Raw genomic sequence first — 17,500 nt, forward strand, 5'->3', positions numbered from 1 at the left:
CCTTTAGCCCTTCAATCGCCTGTAATATCGGGGCCAACAACTCCTTCTTCAATTCCTTTTTCAGCTCTTCCACACAGCGCCGCAGGAACTCTTGTTGGTCTGGGCCCCATAACAAACGGCCACCTTCCGACGCCATCTTGCTTTGAGCTTGCCTTCCTTGCCGCTGCTCCAGAAGATCCTCCGCAATCCGGCTGCTATCCTCTCCTTTATCCATGCGTGTTCGGGGGGGATTCCCTTCTAGTTTACCGCACAATGTTTTTGGCCGTTTAAATTGCCGTTGGGGCTCCTATTAAGAGCCCAAAAGTCCGTTCCACCAGAAGCTGCCGAAACGTGCGACCTAGCTGGTCATCTCCGCACCCGGAAGTCCCCAAATATTGTTTTATTACCCCACCTATGAAGTACCTTGAGATGCTTAATTATGTTAAAGGCGCTATATAAATAATGTGACTTTACTACAAACTAGATTTATTGCCTTAAAAAGTATATATAAAGTTTAATATACATGGCTTCTCTTCTTCCATCTCTTAACTGAGCGACAATTACCAACAGAGGGGAGGGAGAGAGAGCATCCGTCAGCCTGTGTCATTTGCTGAAGAATTACTTGGCACCATCTGTTTCACTTGTAATCTCATTCTACTGACTGGCATCATTGCCTTGAAATATTTCTCCCATTGTGCATTTCCAAGAGGTTTTGGTGTATATGAGACAGCCATTGTTTCAATATCCAATACTTTGCATTTTCAATGTCTCTACCGTAACCAGTTAAGGGTTTGGATGGGTGTCTGGATTTTGGAAATCTCTTACTTCACACTTCGCGGAGGGCAATTTGTTGGTTTCCAACCTTCCCCCTTGGAATGTGGCGTTGTAATCTTAAGAGTTTGCTTTGTCTCAGTTTAAATTGCAGAACGTCCAGTCAGGTCAAAGTTTAAAAATCACATCTTCAAAAATAAAGGGGTGCAGTCTTGCAAGAAGGAGAAACTCTAGATGATCTTGGGATATTTGTTTTATTTTTGGCAGCATTTCAAATGCTCCAAAATCCACTATGAGTCAGCGGAGGATTTTTCAAGTGCTGATTGTGCACCAAACCATTCCTTAAAATACCCCAGAGAATTGACATCGAGATTTTTGTTTTTAAACTTAGCGTTTTCTGATTTAGGAATACATATTCTCACATGGTCGACTGGATATTCGCCATGCATCAATTTTCATTGCAATAAACTTTTTTGTTTCTCACCCTATCTACCAGAATTCATAACATAGTCACAATGACTTATATGTGGTTCTCGAGAAGTCCCAACTAATTTAGAGTTTGAGAAATAAATGGACAGTTTAACTAATTAGTTTCAAGTTTGTTGGCTTCAAAAGATCGGCCTGCTAAGAATCATTCAGAGGGATAAGAAAAAATGGACACTGACTTCTATATTCCAGCTAACTAATAAAAACCCGGTAATGCTTTTTGGAGTGCCCCTGCACAGTTTTTGTTCACAGAACCAAAGAGCTTCTCCTAACTCCAGCACAAAAAGAACGGAAATGTTGCTTTTTAAATTGAATAGCCTTGAACACTTGTCCTTTCACTTGTGTTTGCGACTGTCATAGGTGGTCTCTGCTCGATTGCATTAGTGACTTAAACGGTCACAAGACTGAGCTGCAGCCAAATGAATGCCATAGCAACCAGACAAGGTACGTGCGCTCTCAAAGTGCTTCAATGTGGACCTTACATAAATCACAAATTCAGTGTAACAATACTAACTCGCTTTGTAATCTAACTTAATTTATAAATGAAAAGTCGTGATTATGCTGAACTAACATAGTACAATATCATGCACGCGAAATGCATTGTTATTGAACTATGTGGTGCAGCGAAATGTAATTCTCACTGTTGCACATTTTCACAATATTGATAATTTTGCTAGGCCAAGAAAGGATATAATTATATATAGGCCTGTATATCATATACTTCGTCCCATTTAGCAGAGCATGCATCCTGTCAATGAGCCTAAATTCTGTGATATATTGAATTAGATGCTTAGCCAATAAGTACTTTTTTTTATTAATCTTTGGTATAATCTCGAAATCAGTGGCAGAGGTTATTCATGAAGGCCTGCCTTCTTAACCTCATTATTCCTGTGGCATGGAAGACAAGAGAGAAAAATTTAATCCAGGTGAGGTTGTATTGCCTCCCGCCTGGAAAGCCTTCTTTGGAAAGGTCTTCCGTATTAGGTGCTAACCAATCAAAGGGGGCCAGCTACTCATTTCCATCAGTTCCACTGGGAGAGTCACAGCAGCTGTCAGCAATGCACCCATCAGAGGTCCAGGATCTGTGAGGGATCAGGGGCGTCATTCTCCGAACCCCCAGCGGGTTGGAGAATGGCCGTTGGCCGCCGTGAATCCCGCCCCCGCCGGTTGCCGAAGTCTCCGGTACCGGATATTCGGCGGGGGCGGGAATCGGGCCGCGCCGGTTGGCGGGCCCCCCCGCTCGATTCTCCGGCCCGGATGGGCCGAAGACCCACCGATAAATTGCCTGTCACGCCGGCGTAAATTAGAGTACCTATTTACCGGCGGGACAAGGCGGCGTGGGCGGGCTCCGGGGTCCTGGGGGGGGGGCGCGGGGCGATCTGGCCCCGGGGGGTGCCCCCACGGTGGCCTGGCCCGCGATCGGGGCCCACCGATCCGCAGGCGGGCCTGTGCCATGGGGGCACTCTTTCCGTTCCGCCTCCGCAACGGTCTCCACCATGGCGGAAGAGACTCCCCCCACTGCGCATGCGCGGGAAACTGTCAGCGGCCGCTGACGCTTCCGCGCATGCGCCGCCCCGACATGTCATTTCCGCGCCAGCTGGCGGGGCAACAAAGGCCGTTTCCGCCAGCTGGCGGGGCGGAAATCCCTCCGACGCCGGCCTAGCCCCTCAATGTTGGGGCTCGGCCCCCAAAGATGCGGAGCATTCCGCACCTTTGGGGTGGCGCGATGCCCGTCTGATTGGCGCCGTTTTGGGCGCCAGTCGGCGGACATCGCGCCGTTTGGGGAGAATTTCGCCCCAGGTCACCAGTTCCTAAGGGATGGAAGGATGAGTTATGAGAAGGGCAATGGAGTCAAAGAAAGGACAGGAGTTAGCTCTCAGCAGGTGCACCCCCCCCCCCCCCCACCCCACCACCACCTTTCCAATGCAAGGTTCTTTGATCAGGGACTGAGTTTCTGACAACAAGGGAACCCCTGGGAGCCGGGAAGCAAACACAACAGGGTTTTCATTTTTGGGTTCCCCACGTGACAACTGCTCCATCCACCTGGCACTCGTATTTCTTTGAAATTCTACTTGCATCCCGATTAGAATTTTCAATACCCCAATTGGCCCTCACTATTTTTCTAGCGAATACCACTGCTCGAAATCTTCACGGCTGATATTGCAAACCATAAAATGGGAAAGAGTGGGATATGAATTTGTACAACAAAGAGCAGTCATCATTGCATTGTGAGGGCAGCACGGTGGCACAGTGGTTAGCATTGCTGCCTACGGCGCTGAGGACTCGGGTTTGAATCCGGGCCCTGGGTCACTGTCCGTGTGGAGTTTGCACGTTCTCCCCGTGTCTTTGTGGGTTTCATCCCCACAACCCAAAGATGTGCAGGATAGGTGGATTGGCCACGCCAAATTGCCCCTTAATTGGAAAAAATAATTGGGTACACTAAATTTATTTTTAAAAAATGTATTCCATTGAGTGTCAGTGATTATGAGCGGGATTTCTCCGCCCATCCGGAGATCGGAAATTCCCACCTGAGGTCCAAGGACCTTCAAATGGTCCCCGTCCCATCCGTGCCGATTCCTGCAGGGGGCGTGGCCAAATAATCCCACCCTCTATCACTTTGCGCATCTTTTTTTTTAAAAAACGCATTTTATTCAAACTTGTATCAAAGCAGGTTACAGCAAATAAACCCCCTCCGGGAAACATTCTTCGCAACAATCAACTATACAGCTCCTCAAACGCGGTCACAAACATCCCCCACCTTTTCGTGAACTCTCCTGCTGAGCCCCTTAACTCATACTTTATCTTCTCTAACCGCAGGAAGTCGTACAGGTCACCCAACCATGCTGCTACCCCGGGTGGCGATGCTGACTGCCACTCCAGCAAAATTTGTCGCTGTGCAATCAGAGAGGCGAAGGCCATGACATCGGGCTTCCTCCTCTCCATGCACTCCGGCTTCTCTGAATCCCCAAGTATCGCCACCAAAGGGTCCGGGTCCACTCCCTCCTCCACTATCCTGGCTAAGACCGCGAACCTTCCCAATTTTTCACAACCCCAAAACATGTGCGCATGATTCATTGGCTCCCGCCCACACTCATCTGCTACCCCCTGAAAGAACCCACTCATTCTTGCCCGAGTCATATGCACCCTGTGCACCACCTTGAACTGTATCAGGTTCATCCTTGCCCAAGAGGTCCCATTTACCCGTCGCAGTGCCTCACTCCATGATCCCCAATTGATCTCCATTCCCAACTCCGCTTTCCATTTCTCCTTGATCTTCACCACCTGCTCGCCTCCCTGCTCCCCCAGCCACTTATCTATATCCCCAATTCTTCCCTCCCCTTCCACATCCGGAAGCAGCAGTCGCTCCAGCAGGGTGTATCCCGGCAATCTAGGGAACCCCTTCCAGACCTTTCGTGCAAAGACCCTAACCTGTAGATATCTGAACTCACTACCCCCCTTAGCTCCTCCAGCGAACCCTTCCTCCAAATAGAAATCCCTCACCTTGACCAGCCCCACTTCCCTCCACCTCCTGTATACACTATCCATCCCCCCCTGGCTCAAACCCATGATTCTCGCACAGCGGCATTAGCACCGACATCCCTTCCACCCTAAAATGCCTCCTCAACTGATTCCATATCTTCGCTGTGGACTGCACCACTGGGCTCCCTGAGGAGCCATTGGCAATGCTGCTGTCACCATAGCCCTCAAACTAGACCCCTTACAAGATGCCTCCTCCATCCTAACCCACTCTACCCCTTCTCCTTCCCACCATCGGCGCACCTTGTCCACATTCGCCGCCCAATAATAATGAAGCAAGTTTCACTTTGCACGTCTTAATTGCTTTCATATTACTTTGGTTTGTGTGAACACCAAAATGAAGGTGGTTTGAATCTTTCCCAAGAAAGCTTGTAAATGTATGATCATCTTAACTAAAGTTATAGCAGCAGTATAGAGCAACAAAATAATTGGCAGTTATTTCAGCACCACTCATGAAGTGGGAGAATTAAATTTAAAAAGAGATCAATATTAAGAGATCCTACTGCAGTTTAACTCTACATAAGAGTTTGCACTGCCAAACCTCTGTGCCTTACCTGTTCGATTTACATCAATGCCTTGCAAATACGGGAAATTGCCTACTTCCCAAGGGGTGACAGCTACTGTAAGAAAAGCTATCAGATTTCTATAGGTCGAGTTCTTTGGCAAGTTGAGAGACCTTCTCTGGAACTGGACTCTAGGCTGAGTTAGTGTACCTATGGATTAAAATAATTAGGATTTATCAATCATTTATCACAGATCACCATGTAAGCATTAAACTTCAAGTTAAAACATTGAAACACAAAACAATTAATACATTTTAAAAGCAAAATGCTGCAGATGCTGAAAATTTGAAATAAAAACAGGAAGTTCTGGAAATAATCAGTAGGTCTGACAACATCTGTGGAGAGAGTAACATAGTTAACACCACTTCAGAAGAAGTTTCCTGCCAGCTCTGCATCCCTCGATTCCCTGAAACCAAAAATCTGCTTAACCCAATCTTAAATGTATTCGATGATGGAACATCTACAACCCTCTGGGCTACAGAATTCCAAAAATTCACAATCTTTTGAGTGAAGTAATTTCACCTCATCTCAGTTTTAAATAATCAGCCCCATACCTCAGGACTGTTACCATGTTTTAAATTAGTGGAAATAGTCTCTCAGAATCTACCCTATAAAGCTCTTTCAGATTCTTACATGTTTCAATGAGATCACCAGGTTCTGATGAAAGGTCATGACCTGAAACGCCAACTCGCTTTCTCGCTCCACAGATGCTGCCTGACTCAGTATTTCCAGCATTTTCTGTTTTTATTTCAGGGATCTACCGCGACAGCCTAATAGTGAATCTAGTTACACCACGGAGTAACCTGAAGGCTGCAAAAACCTCTGCTGGATACTATGATTTTGTATACTTTCCATCAGCGTTTGGCTTATCATTTCATTTGCTTGAGTTTTTCATGTACCATTAGAGTACCATTTTCAAAACAAATTGTACTTCTTTCACGTCACTACTCAAAATGAGGACTTGTCAAAGTGTGAAAACTACTGCAACACATGGCGACTCAAGCCAAGCCTGCAGAAACAATATCCAGCTTATTCCATCTTTACAAGGCAAAAGCCAATAAAGAGCTTAACATCGAAGTGAATGCTACAAGTTAAAGCAACACCCAACTTCAATGCACCTTGGAGTGACCTTAGATAAGACACGGACCTTCCAGGAACCATCTAAAAGCAACAGCAGCCAAGGTCAAGTTCAGAAACAACTTGATTGTCCAAGTAACCAGCTCAACATTGGGTGCTACCACCACCGTTACCAAGTTGGACGTAATGAGGCCGTTATATCGCTACTGAAGACTCTTCTGCCTCTCTATCCATTCTAGAAAGCTAATGCAGGTTTACTTTCTTTCTCAGCCAAAGACGGCAACATTGTAACCTTGAACTAATATTTCTGTAAGCTACATGTGTATATGGTTGTGCAATAGCCTAGGAAGCACCTTGCTTGTGTTCTCCTGAGCAAAAAAAACACCATTTTGTTAAAGATACCCTTGCATTAAAAAAAAATGTCTGTGAACAACAATTTTTTTTTGATGGGAAACATAGCCTAGGATTAAAATTCACATGTATTCTATAAGACTTTTAAACCTCATGGGCGCGATTCTCCACTCCCACGCCGGTTGGGAGAATCGCCTGGGCTGCCAAAATTTCCCGGGACGCCGGTCCGACGCCCTCCCGCGGGCTCCCAAGCTGCGGGAACGGGCCGGTCGAGTTTCGCGGGCCGCAGAATCGCCGGAGACACCGAAAATGGAGATTCTCCGGCACCCCCGCTATTCTGAGGCCCGGATGGGCCGAGCGGCCAGGCCAAAACGGCGGGTTCCCCCCCAGCGGCGTCCACACCTGGTCGCTGCAGTCGTGAGCGGTGCGTGAACGCTGGGGGGGGGGGGGGGGGGGGGGGGCGGCCTGCGGGGGGGCGAGGGGGGATCCTGCACCGGGGGTACCTCAGATGTGGGGTGGCCCGCGATCGGTGCCCACCGATCGTCGGGCCGTCCTCTCTGAAGGAGGACCTCCTTCCTTCCGCGAACCCGCAAGATCCGTCAGACATCTTCTTGCGGGGCGGACTTAGAGAGGATGGCAACCACGCATGCGAGGGTTGGCGCTGGCCAACCCGTGCATGCGCGGATGACGCCCGTTATGGGGCGCCGGCCGCGTCATCTATGCGGCGCCGCTTTTACGCGGGCGATAAGGCCTGGCGCGTGTAGATGACACGACCCCGATCCTGGCCCATTGTCAGGGCCTGAATCGGTCGGGACCGGGGCCGTTTCGCGCCGTCGTGAACCTCGACGGCGCGGCCACTTCGGCGCGGGAGTGGAGAATCCCGCCCCACGTGTCCAGAGGATGCTTCCCAGTAATGCCTTTTCATAGATTCTAAGTGAACCAATCAGAAACCCATTTATTCCAAAACTCAGTAAGTCTTCCTTCCTAATACACAACTTGCAATGTTACATGGACTGAGTTAAACATGTCTGCAGGCGAAGTCTGCCCACGGCCCACATGTTTCATGCTGCTGGTCCAGTTGACAATGTAGTACTTGAGCCATATCCAAGGGAATTTTCTACAGTTTGTAATAAAGTAAATAAATAACCCATCTCAGTTGCTAATCATTTAATGTTAACATTTTTGTTCCTTTGAAGAATTTTAATCTAGCTGCAGGCAGGCCCTTCCTTCAAAACATGAGGCCATGCAGATACCACCATTTGCACAAATATATTTTTTCAAAAGGCAGAAAAAACGCATCCCTACTAAATTTCACCCCAATCTTATTTACCTACTGGCTTAGCAGCAAAATACCAGGAAGAACTGATTCAAATAGCTGGATGCTTTAAAACCATATCTACACTGTCACCAAATTGCTTACAATCAGCTAATATCCATTTGGCTTTATCAAATCCAATCAGTTTAACGCAGAATATAAAGTCTGAATTCAAAGAAAAATACTTCTGTCCTTCCACTTAGGGGTGTTTTTCACAGTAATCTGTATATTTGTAATGTATGCTTCCCAACTTTGCTGACAGTTAAATACTGCATAAAATTCAATAATTTTCAGGACTATAATGCAAAATCTACCACTTATTGATGTTCATTGCCGTTTCTTTCTCTATTAGAACGTTTCTGCTCAAGAAAATTTGGTGCAGTTAAAATACAGTGAGGTGATTTTCCTTGGGTGCCTTTAGGTGCTTACAGAACCTCCAAAGTGACCATGATGTGGACCACTCACTTGATGAAGGAGCTGCGCTCCGAAAGCTAGTCATTCCAAACAAACCTGTTGGACTTGAACCTGGTGTTGTAAGACTCCTTACTGTGCTCCAAAGTAACCTAGCTAGGTACTTGAGCTGCAGTGCTGGTTTAGCCCACTTTTGCTGCAAGACAGCATCTTGAAAAAGCAGCTGAAGCATGTGCTTGGAACATCAGCTTTAAGGGGTTGATTGACAATTAAATTACCTGCCAGTGCTCATTAAAAAGAGGCAACGTGGAACTTTGGTGTTCAACTCCAGAATTACATAACGGCATGCTTAGCTTTCACTGTTCACTCATTGCTGAAGGTTTTGTCGTACATGGAGACACTTTCTGGGAGATTTGCTTAAGACTTCAACATGATATCAACATTTATTCCAGAAATTCTCTAAGGACCTTATTGAAAGACAGCGAATGCTATGCTAACCCACATCGCTAGGAGAAAGGCAGTGCTTGGACTGAAGTTGGAAGATGAAGCCAGGCAGTAGCCCTCCTGTTGCAAGGGTGAGGCGGATAACGACCCCACTGTGGGTATAGGACATCACTCCTCTCTTTACCTCCTTCACCAGGACCTCCAGCAATGTCACACCTGAGATGATGTGCACCTACTCCCTGTGTTGTGGGTCAGAGAAAGCTTTTCAAGGGTAGCAAGTATGAGGGGGCACCATACCTGCTGCCATTAAAATTATTGCTCACCAGCATGTCAGTGCTAAATCTGTCCATTTAGTGCCTCCAACTTATAAATACAAGCAAGGAAAGGTGGTGAAGTCGTGGTATTATTACTGGACTAGTATTTAATAAAAATCTGGACTTAATTATGACGATTAAACCATCTGGTTTCACTAATGTACCCTGTTCAAGGGCAATTAGGATGGGCAATAAATTCTGGCACAACCAGCGATGCCCGCATCCCAAAATTAATTTTTAAAAACAATAGATTTTTTCTGGAGGTCACGCATTTATTTTTTCTGAAAAAGCTTTTTCTTCTCCGTAAAACATAATTCCTGATAAGCTGCTCCTGAAGGAGGGCAAGTGGAAGAGTTGTGATGTTTGGTGTGTGTGAGAGAGAGAGAGAGAGAGAGAGAGGGGGGGGGGGGGAGAAGTTGGCTCACTTGCTAGTTTTTCATCCCACTTTGACTGCGGTGAAAGTCCTTCGTGAGTTTTGCTTATGGAGACAAGCATAAGGAACAAATACGCCTGAGCAAGTTAGGCGAACACAAGTTTAAAATTAATGCAAGCATCAAATAAGCTTAGATGCAACATATGCTCCAAGGAGCACTCGCGCGCGCGCGCACACACACACACACACACACGCACACACACACGCGCACACACACGCGCACACACACGCGCGCACACACGCGCGCACACACACTATCAGCCGTTTCTATAACTCTCAATCCTCCTGCTTAAGAGTTACTGATCCAGCTCCTTTTTAAAGATGTAAAAGGAATGGTCCAAATCAGTACTGCAGACATTTGGGGTGGGATTCTCCGAGCCTCCACGCTAAAATCGCGCTCGGCAAAGAATGGGCGTCAAACCCGCGATTGAGTCTGACGCCACTCCCGCGATTCACCGGTCCCCGGAGAATCGTCTCCAATTGGCGCGTACGATCGACCCGGCGCTGGTCGGGGGCCATTGAAAGAGGCCCCCACAACGATTCTCCAGGTGCAGCTGGCCGAGTTCCCGCCGTTGTGGTCCTCGCATGGTTCCACCCGGCGGGCACTCGGCATGGTGGCTGCGGACTCAGTCAGCGGCCACATGGTGGGGGGGGGGGGGGGGGGGGGGGCCACTAGGACGGCCAGGCTATTGATTGGGGGCCACAGATCCGCGAGCGCGTGCGATCTGGAGGGGGCCTATCTTCTTGGTGCCGGTCCGTTGTGTGGGCCTGCCATGTCGCACGGGGCGGCCGACACGGGCTGCTGACCAGAGGTGCAGGGCCCCGTATCAGCAGCGGGAACTGTGTGGAGCGCTCCGGGACTCTGCTAGCCCTCTGCAAATCACGGAATCACTCTGGACTTACTCCAGGTACGTCCAGAGTGATTCGGGTGCGTGTTTTCGCAGGTGTGGGGACATAGCCCCATTATTGGAGAATCCCGCCCTTGAAGTCCCAAAATGGAGATATAGTTACACCATATTAGCCAGAAGATATATTTTGTCCAGGCACAAAGCACTTCTGAGCTACATCACCACCCAATTCTTGGATAAGTAAACACATAAATAATCTCCTGAAAATTCTTGGGAGAAGTGAAACCAAGTGAAATTTGAAGACTTATTGAAATGAACTGCAGCAACTTCAAGTTGCAGTACAATTTGATGCAGCTCAAAGCCAATTTGGTACCAACGTGGCAGGTGCACACATACAATCCAAAATCAGAGGAATACCCTCTCCCACAATATGCCTAACCCAACCCCATCTACAAAAACATCCATAATATGCATATAACATTGATGGGTTTAGGGGTGTGGGGAGAAAAAACAGTCAATATTCAAAGAACAAAACAGCACAGGAACAGGCTCTTCGGCCCTCCAAGCCTGTACCGACCATAGTACCTGCCTAAACTAAAACCGTATGCACTTACGCAGTCCGTATCCTTCCATTCCCGCCCTATTCATACATTTCTCTAGATGTCCCTTAAATGCCACTATCATACCTGCCCCCCTCCACCTCCCCAGGCAGCGCGTTCCCTATATTTACCACCTTCTGTGTAAAAAAACTTGCCTCGCATAACTGTTCTAAACTTTTCCCCACGCACTTTAAATCTATGTCCTCTATATCAGATTATGTTAACTACTCAGTGAAGAAGGACCATTGGCATGATTTCAGAAAATGCAATTTCAAAGGGAAAGACATATTGGATTACGATTTAGAAGTATAAAACTAGAGGAAAATAAATGTTGTGGTCAACGATGAAGTGATGGCATTCACCGTTGACCTCAAAAGAAAACTTGCTACAAGTTTGATCTCTGTAGCATGAATCTCAGTTTTCCAGATGTTAATTTAGATCTGATGCCAAGTCAAAGGGATTTCCCAGTGTCCAGCAACAGTAATATTATCAAGCAGGGTAAGCAGCCAATCACACTGGAGTATTCTCAGCGACAGCAAACCAATTGCATAATGTATCCTTCATATTTAAAAAATTTTTTTTTTTTTTTTTACAGAGATTAAAATAAATGATTTGGATATAGATATTAGAAGTTGGAATACAAAATAAATTAAAAAATTAAGTATTCACCAAAGAGAAGGAATTGGTAGATGTTGAGTCTGGAGAAGGGTGTGTAGATAGCCTGGGTCACATTGAGATCCAAAAAGACGAGGTGTTGAGCGACTTAAAAAATATTTAAAAAGAGCCTGATGGGATCTACCCCAGAATACTGAAGGAGGCTGGAGGAAATTGCTGAGGCCTTGAGAGAAATCTTTGGATCCTCACTGTCTTCAGGTGATATCCCGGAGGACTGGAGAATAGCCAATGTTGTTCCTCTGTTTAAGAAGGGTAGCAAGGATAATCCAGGGAACTACAGGCCGGTGAGCCTTACTTCAGGGGTAGGGAAATTACTAGAGAGAATTCTTCGAGACAGGATCCACTCCCATTTGGAAGCAAATGGATGTAGTAGTGAGAGGCAGCATGGTTTTGTGAAGGGGAGGTCGTGTCTCACTAACTTGATAGAGTTTTTCGAGGAGGTCACTAAGATGATTGATGCAGGTAGGGCAGTGGAGGTTGTCTATATGGACTTCAGTAAGGCCTTTGACAAGGTCCCTCATGGTAGACTAGTACAAAAGGTGAAGTCACACGGGATCAGGGGTGAGCTGGCAAGGTGGATATAGAACTGGCTAGGTCATAGAAGGCAGAGAGTAGCAATGGAAGGATGCTTTTCTAATTGGAGGGCTGTGACCAGTGGTGTTCCGCAGGGATCAGTGCTGGGACCTTTGCTGTTTGTAGTATATATAAATGATTTGGAGGAAAATGTAACTGGTGATTAGTAAGTTTGCAGACGACACAAAGGTTAGTGGAATTGTGGATAGCGATGAGGACTATCAGAGGATACAGCAGGATTTAGATTGTTTGGAGACTTGGGCGGAGAGATGGCAGATGGAGTTTAATCCGGACAAATGTGAGGTAATGCATTTTGGAAGGTCTAATGCAGGTTCGGAATATACAGTGAATGGTAGAACCCTCAAGAGTATTGAAAGTCAGAGAGATCTAGGAGTACATGTCCACAGGTCACTGAAAGGGGCAACACAGGTGGAGAATGTAGTCCAGAAGGCATACGGCATGGTGCCTTCATTGGCCGGGGCATTGAGTATAAGAATTGGCAAGTCATGTTGCAGCTGTATAGAACCTTAGTTCGGCCACACTTGGAGTATAGTGTTCAATTCTGGTCGCCACACTACCAGAAGGATGTGGAGGCTTTAGAGAGGGTGCAGAAGAGATTTACCAAAATGTTGCCTGGTATGGAGGACATTAGCTAGGAGGAGAGGTTGAATAAACTTGGTTTGTTCTCACTGGAACGACGGAGGTTGAGGGGCAACCTGATAGAGGTCTACAAAATTATGAGGGGCATAGACAGAGTGGATAGTCAGAGGCTTTTCCCCAGGGTAGAGGGGTCAATTACTAGGGGGCATAGGTTTAAGGTGAGAGGGACAAGGTTTAGAGTAGATGTACGAGGCAAGTTTTTTTACACAGAGGGTAGTGGGTGCCTGGAACTCGCTACCGGAGGAGGTGGTGGAAGCAGGGACGAGTGACATTTAAGGGGCATCTTGACAAATACATGAATAGGATGGGAATAGAGGGATACGGGCCCAGGAAGTGTAGAAGATTGTAGTTTAATCGGGCAGCATGGTCGGCACGGGCTTGGAGGGCCGAAGGGCCTGTTCCGGTGCTGTACATTTCTTTGTTCTTTGGGGGCGAGATTGTCTGTAGGTGCAAATATGGCCGGAAACCATATTGCAGGACCTGAACAATGGACACCTGAGAGTGCCCAAGATGAAGATATTGCCAGAAGCTACATGTGGTGACCGGGACTTGATGATGACATTGAGGTTGTTGCAGCAATGCACCGCATGTCAGATGCATCAAAATTTCCCACTAGCGATCTCTTCACCCCTGGGAGTGGTCAAGCCGACCCCGAGTACGGTCACACGGTGATTTTGCTGGATCTTTTAATGGGTCAATATTCCTGCTACTCATTGACAGCCAATCAAAATGGTTGAATGTTTACCAGATGCTGTCCACCACTTCAAGGACTACTGTTGAGAAGTTGCAGCATTCGTTTAGGATCCATGGCATCCTGGAGCGAAAGAATTCTCGTACTTCATGAAGTCGAATGGTGTAAAGCGCATTTGGACCACCCCGTACAACCCCTCTTCAAACGGCTTGGTTGAGCGGGCAATGCAGGCCTTTAAGAGAGGCATAAAGAACAAGCCATGGGATCCATGAAGACAAAATTGGCATGGTTCCTGTTTAGCTATCAGACCACACCACATGTAATGACCGAGGTGGCGTTGGTGGAATGGCTGATGGGCAGAGGACTAAAGACATGCAATAGCCTAATATTTCCTAATATTGGCAGGAAGGTGGAGAGAAAACAGGATCTCCACAAACAATATCATATTCAATGAATGCAGGCAGAGGGTTCTGGCCAGTGGACATTGTATATGTCCGGAATTCCAGAGATGCTGGGTACCAGGGACCGTAGTGGAGAAGACTGGAACGATCCCTTGCACAGTAAAAAGCATGGAGCAGAAGACACGAAAGCACCCGGACCACCTAAAGACAGGGAGCCCATTCCAGAACTGGCTCCGCCGGATGAGTCAGCTCTCCATCCCTTCTGCCTGCCATCCAGGGGCCAAGGAGCAACATTCCCCAAGGGCCTGGAGGCCGAGATGCATGAGACGGAGGATTCAGGGTCAGACATGGAGACAGTAATGTCCGTAGTCTCGGACAACAGTTTAATCAGGGAGAGACTGCTGACAGCAAACACCCCCCTTCCCCCCGTATGGGGGATTCTTCTAAGTTCTGCAATCGGAAGATGATGCTACGTCAGTTGAATAGCTACTAAGTTTTTACTTTTTTCTTATCTTGCTAGATTATAGTAGCTTGTTTCTGTCCCCAAAATCCTGGTACCATGTTGTATTACTCTTTTGGTAATATATCTTGTTACTCTTTGCTTCTTATCCAGAATGGTCTGATGGTGTGATTCTGAAGAAACCACGAGTTTTCAACTTAAAGTAATTTATTGAGTAATGATTGATTAATATGGAGTTTGCACACTCCACAGAACTATAACTAGTAATCAAATAATTTATATTAAAATATTAACTAATTCAAACTACACGTGCTAAACTGTGCTGTGATCTATCTATCTTACACTCTACTGTCTAGTCACTCCTCGTTGGAAGAGAGAGAGAGAGACCAAGATCCTCTAGGTGTTCTTATTTATAGTGGGATCCAGTGATGCCTTCTAGTGGGTGTGTTACACTGAGATGTAATAAGTAATCCTTTAGTTATCTACATATTTACATGTCATTCCAGTAGCGACGCTCCCAGATGTGTTACACACCTTCGACCCAGTATCGCAACTGCTGGAAGCGTAACCACAGGGAAGCGGCGAAGACCACCATTACCCTTTATGACAAAGCGATTTGCATACTTGGGTGGCGGGTAAGGGAGGAAGAGAAATGTAATAATTCTCACGAGGATGACCTGATTGATCTCCCCGTGGGAGTCTTTAACCAAATAAACCTTTGAGTTTGGACCTTCTCGGGACGACTGAGATTATAATTGTATTGTTTGATCTGGCTGGAAATGGCAGCTGTGAAACCAGTGAATTTCCCAGTGCGTTTCTCACCTGATCCAGCACGCTGTACAATTCTGGAAAAGTCTGCTCTGGGATTATCAGAATGGAATTTTTGACAGTACACAATTATAAAATTAGGTTTCCTGGACCACAGAGGCTCTGCTACAGTTATATAAAAGCAAACTTCTGTGGATGCAGGAAATTTAAAATAAAAACAGAAAATGTCAAAAAACAACTCTGAAATTTCAACTATTTTTCTTGCTCCACAGATGCTGCAAGACCGGCTGATTTTTTTTCCAACACTTCGTCTGCTGCAGTTATGACTTAGTAAGCTAATAAAAACTCAGCTACACCTCATTAATCAGTGTGACCATTTCAGGTTTTTTCTAATTGATTGCAGTCTGTGGAGGCTTCAACAGTGCAAGTTACAGAGAAACATCGGGCGCGATTCTCCGGCCTCATTGTGCTCAAGTGTAATGAGGCCGGCGAATAGAGGCCAGTGAATAGCGGGAGGGCCAAAAACGAGATCCGCTCCAGGCACCAAACAGTGTGTATGCAACCGGCTTGCTCCCAAAGGCGAAACCGGGTTCTCGCCGTAGCGTGGCGAGATACCAATTATCACCACTTAAGTCCTATTTCCATACAATTAACGAGAGCCACTCCATATCCAACGGCCTCCCGTCATTCAGCGGCCTCCCCAGCAAGTGGTCACGCTGCGCAGATTAGTACTCCTTTTGAAAAACATGAACCTGGCGGAAGAGCTTATGTTGGGAGCAGAGGAGGCGAGTAGCCATCTTTGTTCACAGGCAGAGAGCCCGGGGGTAGTGGGCTTGCCACACCAGTGCTCGGTGTGGGGTGGGCCCGCATTGCAGAAGGAAGTGACAGAAGCATCATAATGGTTTTGCGAAAAGGTGTTTTTACTGTGTTGAACAAACCCCATTCCCAATGGAGTGATCCTCGACGTGCTTGGCCCTCCTAGCTTGACCACTACGTCTTGGTTTCTCCCCGGGATGCACATCAGAGGTGGAGGCAGCCAGCTGCTTTCCACATCCTGTCGCCTTCAATGGCCCTGGCGGCGTCCTCTGGGGGCAATGGGGACGGAGGGCCCCGCCTCACTTGCCTACAGTGCATGCACAGCCGTGACGGCCTGTACCGTGTGCTGACTGTGAGACACGGCCTCATCAGAGGGGTGAAACTTGGGAGAGCTGGTGGCCAACATCCCCTGTCCATGTGATGCTGACATCTCCCTCTGAACGTTCAGGTTGGTCCCTATCGTCTCTAAAGGCTCCAGGTACTTCTGTACCACAGGCTCACCAACAGGCTGGGATCCAGCTGGGTCCTGGGATCCAGCAGACATCCGGCTGCTGTCTCACCTGGGAGTTTCTGCCTCCACCTGATGAGCAGCAGCAACTGTGTGGTGCTCATCAGATTGTGCCCCCGAAGCCTGTCCACTAACATGTCCCACTGAGGTGTGCGGATCTGCACTGGTGGGGGGGTGGGGATGACAGCTGTGCCACGACTACAGTTGCAGCCTTGGGTCTTTCCTCTGAGGTGTTTCCTCGGAGTCAGGAGAGGGTTCCGCCCGGGATGGAGTACCTGCAGGGAATGGACATGTGGTCAGTGGGAGGAATGGGTCAGTCAGTAAATCAATCACCACTCAAGTTTGAAAGGTCCTCCGGGTGGAACCCGGTGGCTCCTCACCTCTGTGGCATCCGCCAGGCTGACGGATGTGTCCTTGGCCTCACCGGTCACCTCCAGGGCCTGCTCCTTGAAGGAGGTGAGGATTCTTAACCCTACCACAAGTCTGGGGTCTCTCCCGCCGATTATGGGAGAGCTTTTCCCGAGGAGACACAGAGAGGGCATCGTTAGCCACACGTGTGGTTCACAGTTGTGGGAAGGAATGTGTGAAGGAGGGGTTGGGGATGGAATGAAGGGGGAGGGGGGTGGAGGAAGGGTTGGGGTCGCATAGGGAGTTGAGGGGCGGGGAGGTTGGATGCTCCCTTGTTGGTGGTGGAGGGGGGGGGGGGGGCATTGGTGTCTACTCACTTGTGCTGCCCTGTGTGGATCATCAACCTTTTTCCAGCACTGAAGGCTAGTCCTCCTGGTCACAGACCCCGTGTGGACAGCTGTCACCATCTCAC

General features: G+C 47.6%; 1 protein-coding gene across 3 annotated transcripts in view; it reads right to left on the reverse strand.

The window, feature by feature from the left end:
- The window catches only part of fam171a1 (family with sequence similarity 171 member A1), a 283,483-nt gene that overhangs the window by 70,685 nt on the left and 195,298 nt on the right, over window positions 1-17,500 (reverse strand). For all 3 annotated transcript variants that reach the window (XM_072508664.1, XM_072508663.1, XM_072508665.1), the window contains one exon: window positions 5,328-5,486. In XM_072508664.1, the coding sequence (XP_072364765.1) occupies window positions 5,328-5,486 (159 nt within the window). The remainder of the gene's footprint in view (window positions 1-5,327; window positions 5,487-17,500) is intronic.

The sequence above is a fragment of the Scyliorhinus torazame genome, chromosome 6 (assembly GCF_047496885.1).
Source record: "Scyliorhinus torazame isolate Kashiwa2021f chromosome 6, sScyTor2.1, whole genome shotgun sequence".
Taxonomy (NCBI): domain Eukaryota; kingdom Metazoa; phylum Chordata; class Chondrichthyes; order Carcharhiniformes; family Scyliorhinidae; genus Scyliorhinus; species Scyliorhinus torazame.